This window comes from Oncorhynchus keta, chromosome 22, assembly GCF_023373465.1.
Source record: "Oncorhynchus keta strain PuntledgeMale-10-30-2019 chromosome 22, Oket_V2, whole genome shotgun sequence".
Lineage (NCBI taxonomy): Eukaryota > Metazoa > Chordata > Actinopteri > Salmoniformes > Salmonidae > Oncorhynchus > Oncorhynchus keta.
This window is the reverse complement of record NC_068442.1, coordinates 53,544,526-53,557,612: the sequence shown is the minus strand read 5'-3', so window position 1 is coordinate 53,557,612 and position 13,087 is coordinate 53,544,526. Positions and strand designations below refer to the sequence as shown.

The 13,087-nt window shown below is 40.0% G+C and overlaps 1 protein-coding gene across 2 annotated transcripts in view; it reads right to left on the bottom strand.

The window, feature by feature from the left end:
- Nucleotides 1–321: 321 nt before the first annotated feature.
- The window catches only part of rab6ba (RAB6B, member RAS oncogene family a), a 216,264-nt gene continuing 203,498 nt past the window's right edge, over nt 322–13,087 (bottom strand). For both annotated transcript variants that reach the window (XM_052475621.1, XM_052475622.1), the window contains exon 8: nt 322–4,850. In XM_052475621.1, the coding sequence (XP_052331581.1) occupies nt 4,786–4,850 (65 nt within the window). In that variant the 3' untranslated portion in view covers nt 322–4,785. The remainder of the gene's footprint in view (nt 4,851–13,087) is intronic.

The window sequence follows — 13,087 nt, the reverse complement described above, 5'->3', positions numbered from 1 at the left end:
CTCAGTAGTTGGTATTCAGACGTACCTTACTTGATATTTTATTAGGAAACCCCAGAAGCTGTTGCGATAGCTGCACGTCCTGACCTTAGTTCCTTTTTTATGTCTCTATTTTAGTTTGGTCAGGGCGTGAGTTGGGGTGGGCATTCTATATTTTGTGTTCTGTGTTTTCTATTTCTTTGTGTTTGGCCTGGTATGGTTCCCAACTTACCTTATTTTATATTTTATTAGGAAACCCCAGAAGCTGTTGCGATAGCTGCAGCTAGTCTTCCTGGGGTGTAACGGTTTTCTTGAAGTGAAGGAGAGGCGGACCATAACGCAGCGTGGTGGTTATTCGAGATTCTTTAATACAGACACTAGACATGAATAAACTAACAAAACAAGAAACGTGAAAACCTAAAACAGCCCTATCTGGTGCAAACACAGAGACAGGAACAATCACCCACAAACACACAGTGAAACCCAGGCTACCTAAGTATGATTCTCAATCAGAGACAACTAATGACACCTGCCTCTGATTGAGAACCATACTAGGCCGAAACAAAGAAATACCCAAATCATAGAAAAACAACACATAGACTGCCCACCCCAACTCACACCCCGACCATACTAAATAATGACAAAACAAAGGAAATAAAGGTCAGAACGTGACATGGGGTCCACACACAAAACATAGAACATGACCTAATACAGAACATGACCTAATACAGAACATGACCTAATACAGAACATGAATAGACAAGAACAGCTCAAAGACAGAACTATATACATGTAAAAACAGCCCACGTTGCCTACATATCAATACTGTACACACACATATCTGGGTCAAAACGAGGAGAGGCGCTGTGCCGTGAGGTGTTGCTTTAACTGGTTGTTGAATACCAGGTTTGCTGTTTATTTGATCGATATGAGATAGAAGGAAGTTCCATGCAATAATGTCTCTGTATAATACTGTACACTTTGTTGAAATGTGTTCTGGATTTGGGGACTGTGAAAAGACCCCTGGTGGGGTGTCTGATGGGGTAAGTGTGTGTGTCAGAGCTGTGTGTAAATTGACTATGCAAACCATTTTGGATTTTCAACACATTGTTTCTTATAAAAAGAAGAAGTGATGCAGTCAGTCTCTCCTCATCTCTTATTCAAGAAAGACTGGCAGCACAGTATTTATATCAGCCCTCTGATTACAATGAAGAGCATGACGTGCCGCTCTGTTCTGGGCCAACTGCAGCTTCACTAGGTCTTTCCTTGCAGCAGTCAATCACACGACTGGAGAATAATCAAGATAAGACTAAACTAGAGCCTGCGGGACTTGTTTGTTTTGATCATGACAGTTTACAATCTAACGTAAAACCAAGTTATGTCGTCTCCTCAACTTGTTCAACCATTGAGGTGTATAACAGGCTTTGCAGGCTTGGTTTTCTGTTTAAATGTAATTCAATTGCTGAAAACCCTCCCACATTTTCTCTGGTGGACTTTTCATTCATTAGGGGTTTTTTTTCACTACATTTCTCTTAACATCCCTTTAAATATCCCTTTAAATACGGTGTACCTTTAATTATAATTTTTGCAGGCAGACTTAAAATACATTGAGAGAACGGGTTCAGAAAATAGGGATCAATGAAAGACAGGCATTTAAATCTCAGTTTTAACACAAACTGGTAGATTTAAAAAGAATACACTAATATTGTAGATTATTGAGGCATATTTTAGGGTTTTAGGAAAGTATGTATGAATCATAACAAAACAAGTTTGGAGAGCCTTTATGCACAAAATATATCGATGAATAAAAAAATACAGTGGTTTGATTGATTCTGAAGATTGCCAGATTCAGTTCTTTAAACCATGGTAATGTTGGAAGATTAATGTACATAGAACTATAAGAGGGAGAATAGTGTACAAATCGTAGGCGATTACCCCCGTCTATTACCTGCTCTAACCATGGAACTATGTGATGACACAGCCAACTATTTTGTTTTGCATCAGGTTCAAACTGTTACGGCTTGGTCTGCATTCCACTTCATGTTTATTAAAATGTTTTCATTTATTTTTTAATATGAGTATTTTATTTTTTAATTTAAACAATATATTTTTGTATCAATATTATTATTTTGTTGCACTCCACTCCATAGCGATTTAATTAGACTATATGTCTGTTTTTTTATTTTTATATTTTGCTTTATTATTAACCGTTACTAACGATCCTCCGCAACAACCACATGGCGGTGACGGCGTCTACAGAGGAAACAACTGGAGCTAAACGAAACAATGGAATGAAATAGAATGATAATATAGTCAATACCAACTGAAAGGAACGAAAAGTAAATTGGCAGTCATACAAAACACTTGTGTTGTTATTAGGACTACTGACGGTCGATACGGATAGTGACTAATATTTAACAAGATAGAAACAGGAAACAGAGAAAGGCGGGATAGACTACAATTAATACATTCGCGAGTTTAAAGGCTGCACAATTTACATTCTGCATAATGGCACAGCGTTTCATGAACTTTACCGTGGGAAAGCTGATATGCTTTAGTTTGCCGCATATGAGACTGGGTTTCACATTTTTCTCCAGATTCTACAAGGTAAAATAGATCTAAAACAAGTGTCATTTATATCTACAATTCCCTTTTCCAAACGGATGACTCCTTTACCTAGCTGTTATCAATATCTCTTATCGAGTAGTAAATTACAGTGCGTGGAGAGGGGTGTTATTTCTAATCAGGAAAAAATAAAATGATGTTTTTTCCGCTTGGAACCGGTATGTTTGCTCGAATTTATTCAAGGTTTCCGGGTGTGTAACGGTGGTGGAATTAGGAGGGAATTAAATTAAGGTCAGAATCTGGTGTAACAGTAGACACACCTTCATTTCTTCCATCTCCACCCAAAACGAATAGACCTGTTCTCATGCTTAAAGACACACTACGCAGAAATGCTCCGCCATTTCTGGTTACTACAATTTTAATAGTTTGTTTTGTCACATATAAACTTAAAGTAGGCAATCAAGTGTAGTGTAAATAATAATTGTACCATCTAAACCGCTGTGAAATATATTTTCAATAACCAAACATATTGTATTTTCCAGCAGTTTGAAGCTGGTGTACAAAAACCGAAAGTTAAAAAAAAAAAAAATACAAAAACGAAACTTAAAAAACGGGAAGCATAGAAATAGGGCACACAGAACAGATCTACCACTTCTTAGCACTTGCCTTCAATGAGAACGACAGATCTATAATACACATTTCTATTTTTAATTTTGTCCTGTCATGCATAAAAAAAAGGTATATATTGCAGCTTCAAGGTTACAGTCAGAAAAACGCATACAGAGAGAAGTAAATAAAAAGGGAATTACTCGGACAGGAATCGAGGCCTCTGGGAACAACTTCATAATAACCTCAAAGGTCGACATGTGCAAATGAGTCATTTGTTCTTGATTTATTTGACAGGAACGTGTAACTGTTACCAGATACAGGATAGCCTGATCCCCCTCCCTGTGCTCTTTGTTTACTCCATGACTGTCAATTGGCATGACAATGAGTGACAGGGAGTTGGCATGATAACACAAACAGACTGGCCCTCAGGCTAGGACGAGGGAACTGTTACAACTTGTTTATGTGGTGAATGACGAGCTGCTTTTTTTTATTTTTACAGAACAGAAACAGTGGAGGGGAACTTCATGTAAAGCATAAAAGGATGAGTTTAAAAATATTTTATTTTATTTGAGTTACTGTTTAGGAGGCGAGGGGTAAGCTTTCTGCTACCAATCTTCTGTCCACTCTGCTCTATTCCCTGTTTTGGCCTGGTCCAAAGTAGTCCACTGTATAAGGAGTAGGGTGCTCTTTGGGACAAACACCTAACCACAATACCATAGTAGATAGTATGACACAGTGCAGTCGCAACAACAGCAGCAAGGAGGAGTGACGCGGCAAACCCAAGCCCCTCTACAGTTGTGATAACCAGCTAGAACATGGGTCCCCTGTGAGGACTCAGCTTGGCAGCTGCCCTCAGTGGATGGTTGCATTCTACAGTATCTCATATAGAAAGCGTACATTCACACAAACACACAAACACACTATTAAAACCCAGCTTCAATCACAGCATTTTGTGAAGACGAAAATAAATGAGTGAACACGTGTTGGTTAAGAGCATTTTCATATCCAAACGGTGTACATCAGCAGACAGCACATTAATAAGCCAACCTAAAAAAAAATACAATATATAAAATAATAATAATAATTGGCATGCATGCATTAGATATTCAGTGAAAAGTTACTGGTCAGTTTGCCCTCTCTAGCCATTAGAGATGGCGTGTTCCAATTCATCTCTTTCCTTCCATCACAGTGACACCCTATTCCCTTCAGAGTGCACTTACCAGGGCTTTATTTGTGCACTATATAGGGAACAACAGGATGCCGTTTGAGCCTCTAACCAAGAGGAGAATTTGGGTTGTCTGTGTCTTTTTTATTTCTTTAACATTACAAAAATACAAAAAGGAAAAAAAAGAAAACGTTCCATTCTACTTTTACCAAAACAAGTATATTACATTTATGTGGTTAAGGGATATTTTTTGTTCATGATTATGATCATTGTAATAATTTTAAAGACTTTTCTTTTGGCATTATTTGTTAATAAAGTAGAGTGTTTTTTTTACGTGTGTAACGATCGTTTCCAACTGATAACCAATATTTAAATGAAAAGACCAGATTCTAATCTGAAAACTCAAGTGGAGGCTAACCAATAGGAAGTGACACAAGCAAAGGGGTGGAGATGAACACTTCCAATCAGGATCAACAGGAGCACCCGCCTTCAGTGGTCGGAGGCTCCTGCGGTTTGTCCATCTTGATGTCAATCACTGGGGGGGGAAAGACAGGTTAAGGAAGCTTTGGGAAGGCATTTGCAAAAACAAGTTTTACCATTAGCTCTTTTCAATTCTACGGCTGTACACCAGCGAAACAGAATTCAATGTCTTTATCTAAAAAATAGTCTTACCTTGATTCCTGGCTCCACATCTCCTCGCCTCCTTCTCAATTGTATTGAAGGAGAGGGTATAAGGATCCTCCTCTCAGACATTCTTATCCAATAGGTTTTGAGAAGGATGTGAAGAAGTGGAAGTGAGGAATCGAGGAAAGGTGAATTGAAAAAAATTGTCTGTGTAACTCAGGGATGGAGCTTCACTGTCCTCGAAAGTCATAACATCTCACTGTTTGAATTTGGACCTGCAGTATGATCGCTGTGACACTAGGTGGTGCTGTTGTTCATCTACGACTAAAAGTCTCACCTACAAAGGCAGCAATGCAACGAGGGCGTTACAACAGGGTCACGGATCAACCGTCCAATATTTACTCTTCCTGTGGAACACAGAGCTCTTACTTTGAAAGTTTAACTTTAGCTTCTTTAATTCAGCTAGGAGAGTGGATAGGAGTAAATCATCAATTTTTATGAGATGTTAATATATATATATATGCCATTTAGCAGACGCTTTTATCCAAAGCGACTTACAGTCAGTCATGTGTGCATACATTCTACGTATGGGTGGTCCCGGGAATCGAACCCACTACCCTGGCATTACAAGCGCCATGCTCTACCAACTGAGCTACAGAAGGACCACGTTAAGATAAGTCTAAAACCATTCAATACACACAGTGAGCAAAGCACCAGCATTTATTCAAGAAAAGGACAAAAGAAAATACCAAGAGATGGATAGACTTTACAAGCCCAACGATTTGCTGCTGCTACTCTCTGTTCATCATATCTGCACAGTCACTTTAATCATATCTACATGTACATACTACCTCAATCAGCCTGACTAACCGGTGTCTGTATGTAGCCTCTCTAGTGTATATAGCCTCTCTACTGTTTATAGCCTCTCTACTGTATATAGCCTCTACGGTGTATAGCCTCTCTACTGTATATAGCCTCTCTACTGTATATAACCTCTCTACTGTTTATAGCCTCTCTACTGTATATAGCCTCTCTACTGTATATAGACTCTCTACTGTTTATAGCCTCTACTGTGTATAGCCTCTCTACTGTATATAGCCTCTCTACTGTATATAACTTCTCTACTGTATGTAGCCTCTCTACTGTATATAGCCTCTCTACTGTATGTAGCCTCTCTACTGTATATAGCCTCTCTACTGTATATAGCCTCTCTACTGTGTATAGCCTCTCTACTGTATATAGCCTCTCTACTGTATATAACTTCTCTACTGTATGTAGCCTCTCTACTGTATATAGCCTCTCTACTGTATATAGCCTCTCTACTGTTTATAGCCTCTACTGTGTATAGCCTCTCTACTGTATATAGCCTCTCTACTGTATATAACTTCTCTACTGTATATAGCCTCTCTACTGTATATAGCCTCTCTACTGTATATAACTTCTCTACTGTATATAGCCTCTACTAGTATATAGCCTCTACTGTATATAGCCTCTCTACTGTATTTAGCCTCTCTACTGTATATAACCTCTCTACTGTATATAGCCTCTCTACTGTATATAGCCTCTCTACTGTATATACTTTCTCTACTGTATATAGCCTCTACTAGTATATAGCCTCTACTGTATATAGCCTCTCTACTGTATATAACCTCTCTACTGTATATAGCCTCTCTACTGTATATAGCCTCTCTACTGTATATAGCCATGCTGCTGTATAGAGCCTCTCTACTGTATATAGCCTCTCTACTGTATGTAGCCGCTCTACTGTATATAGCCTCTCTACTGTATATAGCCTCTCTACTGTATATAGCCTCTCTACTAATATATAGCCTCTACTGTAAATAGCCTCTACTGTATATAGCCTCGCTACTTTTATAGCCTCTCTACTGTATATAGCCTCTCTACTGTATGTATCCTCTACTGTATATAGCCTCTCTACTGTCTATAGCCTCTCTACTGTCTATAGCCTCTCTACTGTATATAGCCTCTCTACTGTCTATAGCCTCTCTACTGTATATAGCCCCTCTACTGTATATAGCCTCTCTACTGTATATAGTCTCTCTACTGTATAAAGCCTCTCTACTATATATAGCCTCTACTGTATATAGCCTCTCTACTGTATATAGCCTCTCTACTGTATATAGTCTCTCGACTGTATGTAGCTTCTCTACTGTATGTAGCTTCTCTACTGTTATAGCCTCTCTACTGTATAGAGCCTCTCTACTGTATATAGCCTCTCTACTGTATATAGTCTCTCGACTGTATGTAGCTTCTCTACTGTATGTAGCTTCTCTACTGTGTATAGCCTCTCTACTGTATAGAGCCTCTCTACTGTATATAGCCTCTCTACTGTATATAGCCTCTACTGTATATAGCCTCTACTGTATATAGCCTCACTACTGTATATAGCCTCTCTACTGTATATAACCTCTCTACTGTATATAGTATCTCTACTGTATATAACCTCTCTACTGTATATAACCTCTACTGTATATAGCCTCTCTACTGTATATAGTATCTCTACTGTATATAGCCTCTCTACTGTATATAGTATCTCTACTGTATATAGCCTCTCTACTGTATATAGCCTCTCTACTGTATATAGCCTCTCTACTGTATATAGCCTCTCTACTGTATATAGCCTCTCTACTGTATATAACCTCTCTACTGTATATAACCTCTACTGTATATAGCCTCTCTACTGTATATAGTATCTCTACTGTATATAGCCTCTACTGTATATAGCCTCTACTGTATATAGCCTCACTACTGTATATAGCCTCTCTACTGTATATAACCTCTCTACTGTATATAGCCTCTCTACTGTATATAACCTCTCTACTGTATATAACCTCTACTGTATATAGCCTCTCTACTGTATATAGCCTCTCTACTGTATATAGCCTCTCTACTGTATATAACCTCTCTACTGTATATAGCCTCTACTGTATATAGCCTCTACTGTATATAGCCTCTACTGTATATAACCTCTCTACTGTATATAGCCTCTCCACTCTACTGTATATAACCTCTCTACTGTATATAGCCTCTACTGTATATAGCCTCTACTGTATATAGCCTCTACTGTATATAACCTCTCTACTGTATATAGCCTCTCTACTGTATATAGCCTCTCTACTGTATATAGCCTCTACTGTATATAGCCTCTCTACTGTATATAGCCTCTCTACTGTATATAGCCTCTCTACTGTATATAGCCTCTCTACTGTATATAGCCTCTCTACTGTATATAGCCTCTCTACTGTATATAGCCTCTCTACTGTATATAGCCTCTACTGTATATAGCCTCTACTGTATATAACCTCTCTACTGTATATAACCTCTACTGTATATAACCTCTACTGTATATAACCTCTCTACTGTATATAGCCTCTTTAGTCTATTTACTGTTGTTTTATTTCTTTACTTACCTATTGTTCACCTACTACCTTTTTTTTGCTATTGTATTGGCCTGTAAGTAAGAATTTCACTGTAAGGTCTACTACACCTGTTGTATTCAGCATTTCACTGTAAGGTCTACTACACCTGTTGTATTCAGCATTTCACTGTGAGGTCTACTACACCTGTTGTATTCAGCATTTCACTGTAAGGTCTACTACACCTGTTGTATTCAGCATTTCACTGTAAGGTCTACTACACCTGTTGTATTCAGCATTTCACTGTGAGGTCTACTACACCTGTTGTATTCAGCATTTCACTGTAAGGTCTACTACACCTGTTGTATTCAGCATTTCACTGTAAGGTCTACTACACCTGTTGTATTCAGCATTTCACTGTGAGGTCTACTACACCTGTTGTATTCAGCATTTCACTGTAAGGTCTACTACACCTGTTCTATTCAGCATTTCACTGTAAGGTCTACTACACCTGTTGTATTCAGCATTTCACTGTAAGGTCTACTACACCTGTTGTATTAGGCATTTCACTGTAAGGTCTACTACACCTGTTGTATTCAGCATTTCACTGTAAGGTCTACTACACCTGTTGTATTCAGCATTTCACTGTGAGGTCTACTACACCTGTTGTATTCAGCATTTCACTGTAAGGTCTACTACACCTGTTGTATTCAGCATTTCACTGTGAGGTCTACCTGTTGTATTCAGCATTTCACTGTGAGGTCTACCTGTTGTATTCAGCATTTCACTGTAAGGTCTACTATACCTGTTGTATTCAGCATTTCACTGTAAGGTCTACTACACCTGTTGTATTCAGCATTTCACTGTGAGGTCTACCTGTTGTATTCAGCATTTCACTGTAAGGTCTACTATACCTGTTGTATTCAGCATTTCACTGTAAGGTCTACTACACCTGTTGTATTCAGCATTTCACTGTGAGGTCTACCTGTTGTATTCAGCATTTCACTGTGAGGTCTACCTGTTGTATTCAGCATTTCACTGTAAGGTCTACTATACCTGTTGTATTCAGCATTTCACTGTAAGGTCTACTACACCTGTTGTATTCAGCATTTCACTGTAAGGTCTACTACACCTGTTGTATTCAGCATTTCACTGTGAGGTCTACTACACCTGTTGTATTCAGCATTTCACTGTAAGGTCTACTACACCTGTTGTATTCAGCATTTCACTGTGAGGTCTACTACACCTGTTGTATTCAGCATTTCACTGTAAGGTCTACTACACCTGTTGTATTCAGCATTTCACTGTGAGGTCTACTACACCTGTTGTATTCAGCATTTCACTGTGAGGTCTACCTGTTGTATTCAGCATTTCACTGTAAGGTCTACTACACCTGTTGTATTCAGCATTTCACTGTGAGGTCTACCTGTTGTATTCAGCATTTCACTGTAAGGTCTACTACACCTGTTGTATTCAGCATTTCACTGTAAGGTCTACTACACCTGTTGTATTCAGCATTTCACTGTAAGGTCTACTACACCGGTTGTATTCAGCATTTCACTGTAAGGTCTACTACACCTGTTGTATTCAGCATTTCACTGTGAGGTCTACTACACCTGTTGTATTCAGCATTTCACTGTAAGGTCTACTACACCTGTTGTATTCAGCATTTCACTGTGAGGTCTACTACACCTGTTGTATTCAGCATTTCACTGTAAGGTCTACTACACCTGTTGTATTCAGCATTTCACTGTAAGGTCTACTTCACCTGTTGTATTCAGCATTTCACTGTGAGGTCTACTACACCTGTTGTATTCAGCATTTCACTGTGAGGTCTACTACACCTGTTGTATTCAGCATTTCACTGTAAGGTCTACTATATCTGTTGTATTCAGCATTTCACTGTAAGGTCTACTACACCTGTTGTATTCAGCATTTCACTGTGAGGTCTACCTGTTGTATTCAGCATTTCACTGTGAGGTCTACCTGTTGTATTCAGCATTTCACTGTAAGGTCTACCTACACCTGTTGCATTCAGCATTTCACTGTAAGGTCTACTACACCTGTTGTATTCAGCATTTCACTGTAAGGTCTACTACACCTGTTGTATTCAGCATTTCACTGTCAGGTCTACTACACCTGTTGTATTCAGCATTTCACTGTGAGGTCTACCTACACCTGTTGTATTCAGCATTTCACTGTAAGGTCTACCTACACCTGTTGTATTCAGCATTTCACTGTAAGGTCTACCTACACCTGTTGTATTCAGCATTTCACTGTAAGGTCTACCTGTTGTATTCAGCATTTCACTGTGAGGTCTACCTGTTGTATTCAGCATTTCACTGTGAGGTCTACCTGTTGTATTCAGCATTTCACTGTGAGGTCTACCTGTTGTATTCAGCATTTCACTGTGAGGTCTACCTGTTGTATTCAGCATTTCACTGTAAGGTCTACCTACACCTGTTGCATTCAGCATTTCACTGTAAGGTCTACTACACCTGTTGTATTCAGCATTTCACTGTAAGGTCTACTACACCTGTTGTATTCAGCATTTCACTGTCAGGTCTACTACACCGGTTGTATTTAGCATTTCACTGTAAGGTCTAATACACCTGTTGTATTCAGCATTTCACTGTAATGTCTACTACACCTGTTGTATTCAGCATTTCACTGTAAGGTTTACTACACCTGTTGTATTCAGCATTTCACTGTAAGGTCTACTACACCTGTTGTATTCAGCATTTCACTGTAAGGTCTACTACACCTGTTGTATTCAGCATTTCACTGTACGGTCTACTACACCTGTTGTATTCAGCATTTCACTGTAAGGTCTACCTGTTGTATTCAGCATTTCACTGTGAGGTCTACTACACCGGTTGTATTCAGCATTTCACTGTGAGGTCTACTACACCTGTTGTATTCGGCGCACGTGACAAATAAACGTCGATTTGTCTCTCTGCCTGCGTCGCAAATGGCACCTTATTCCCTACATATAGGGCACTACAAATGTCACCTTATTCCCTACATATAGGGCACTACAAATGGCACCTTATTCCCTACATATAGGGCACTACACATGACACCTTATTCCCTACATATGGGGCACTACAAATGGCCCCTTTTCCCTACATATAGGGCACTACAAATGGCCCCTTATTCCCTACATATAAGGCACTACATATGACACCGTATTCCCTACATATAGGGCACTACATATGACACCGTATTCCCTACATATAGGGCACTACAAATGGCCCCTTTTCCCTACATATAGGGCACTACAAATGGCCCCTTTTCCCTACATATAGGGCACTACAAATGTCACCTTATTCCCTACATATAGGGCACTACAAATGGCACCTTATTCCCTACATATAGGGCACTACACATGACACCTTATTCCCTACATATGGGGCACTACAAATGGCCCCTTTTCCCTACATATAGGGCACTACAAATGGCCCCTTATTCCCTACATATAAGGCACTACAAATGGCACCTTATTCCCTACATATAGGGCACTACATATGGCACCTTATTCCCTACATATAGGGCACTACATATGACACCTTATTCCCTACATATAGGGCACTACAAATGGCACCTTATTCCCTACATATAGGGCACTACAAACTACTACGAATGTGAGCCTGTGGGTGCACTATGAAGGGAATAGGGTGCACTATGAAGGGAATAGGGTGCCCTATGAAGGGAATAGGGTGCACTATGAAGGGAATAGGGTGCACTATGAAGGGAATAGGGTGCACTATGAAGGGAATAGGGTGCACTATGTAAGCAATAGGGTGCACTATGTAGGGAATAGGGTGCACAATGAAGGCAATAGGGTGCACTATGAAGGGAATAGGGTGCCCTATGAAGGGAATAGGGTGCACTATGAAGGGAATAGGGTGCACTATGAAGGGAATAGGGTGCACTATGAAGGGAATAGGTAGTGCACTATGAAGGGAATAGGGTGCCCTATGAAGGGAATAGGGTGCACTATGAAGGGAATAGGGTGCACTATGAAGGGAATAGGGTGCACTATGAAGGGAATAGGGTGCACTATGAAGGGAATAGGTAGTGCACTATGAAGGGAATAGGGTGCACTATGAAGGGAATAGGGTGCACTATGAAGGGAATAGGGTGCACTATGAAGGGAATAGGGTGCACTATGAAGGGAATAGGGTGCCCTATGAAGGGAATAGGGTGCACTATGAAGGGAATAGGGTGCACTATGAAGGGAATAGGGTGCACTATGAAGGGAATAGGGTGCCCTATGAAGGGAATAGGGTGCACTATGAAGGGAATAGGGTGCACTATGAAGGGAATAGGGTGCACTATGAAGGGAATAGGGTGCACTATGAAGGGAATAGGGTGCCCTATGAAGGGAATAGGGTGCCCTATGAAGGGAATAGGGTGCACTATGAAGGGAATAGGGTGCACTATGAAGGGAATAGGGTGCACTATGAAGGGAATAGGGTGCACTATGAAGGGAATAGGGTGCACTATGTAGGGAATACGGTGCCATTTCGGACACACAGGGTCTCAGAGGAGCTCGAAGCCAGGCTGTTTTTCAGATTCCTATTAACATGGACGACCCTGTTCTATCAGAAGGCTGCCTTGCACAGAGAACTCCTCCTCTCCTCTCCCTCTCTGCAGCGGAGATTTTATATGCAGGCCAGGGCCTAAAGCAAGAGAAGAGATTGCTCCATACTAGAAACAGAGGGGAGGTTCGTGCCTCAGGCCTTGACACCGATAGTAAATCACACAC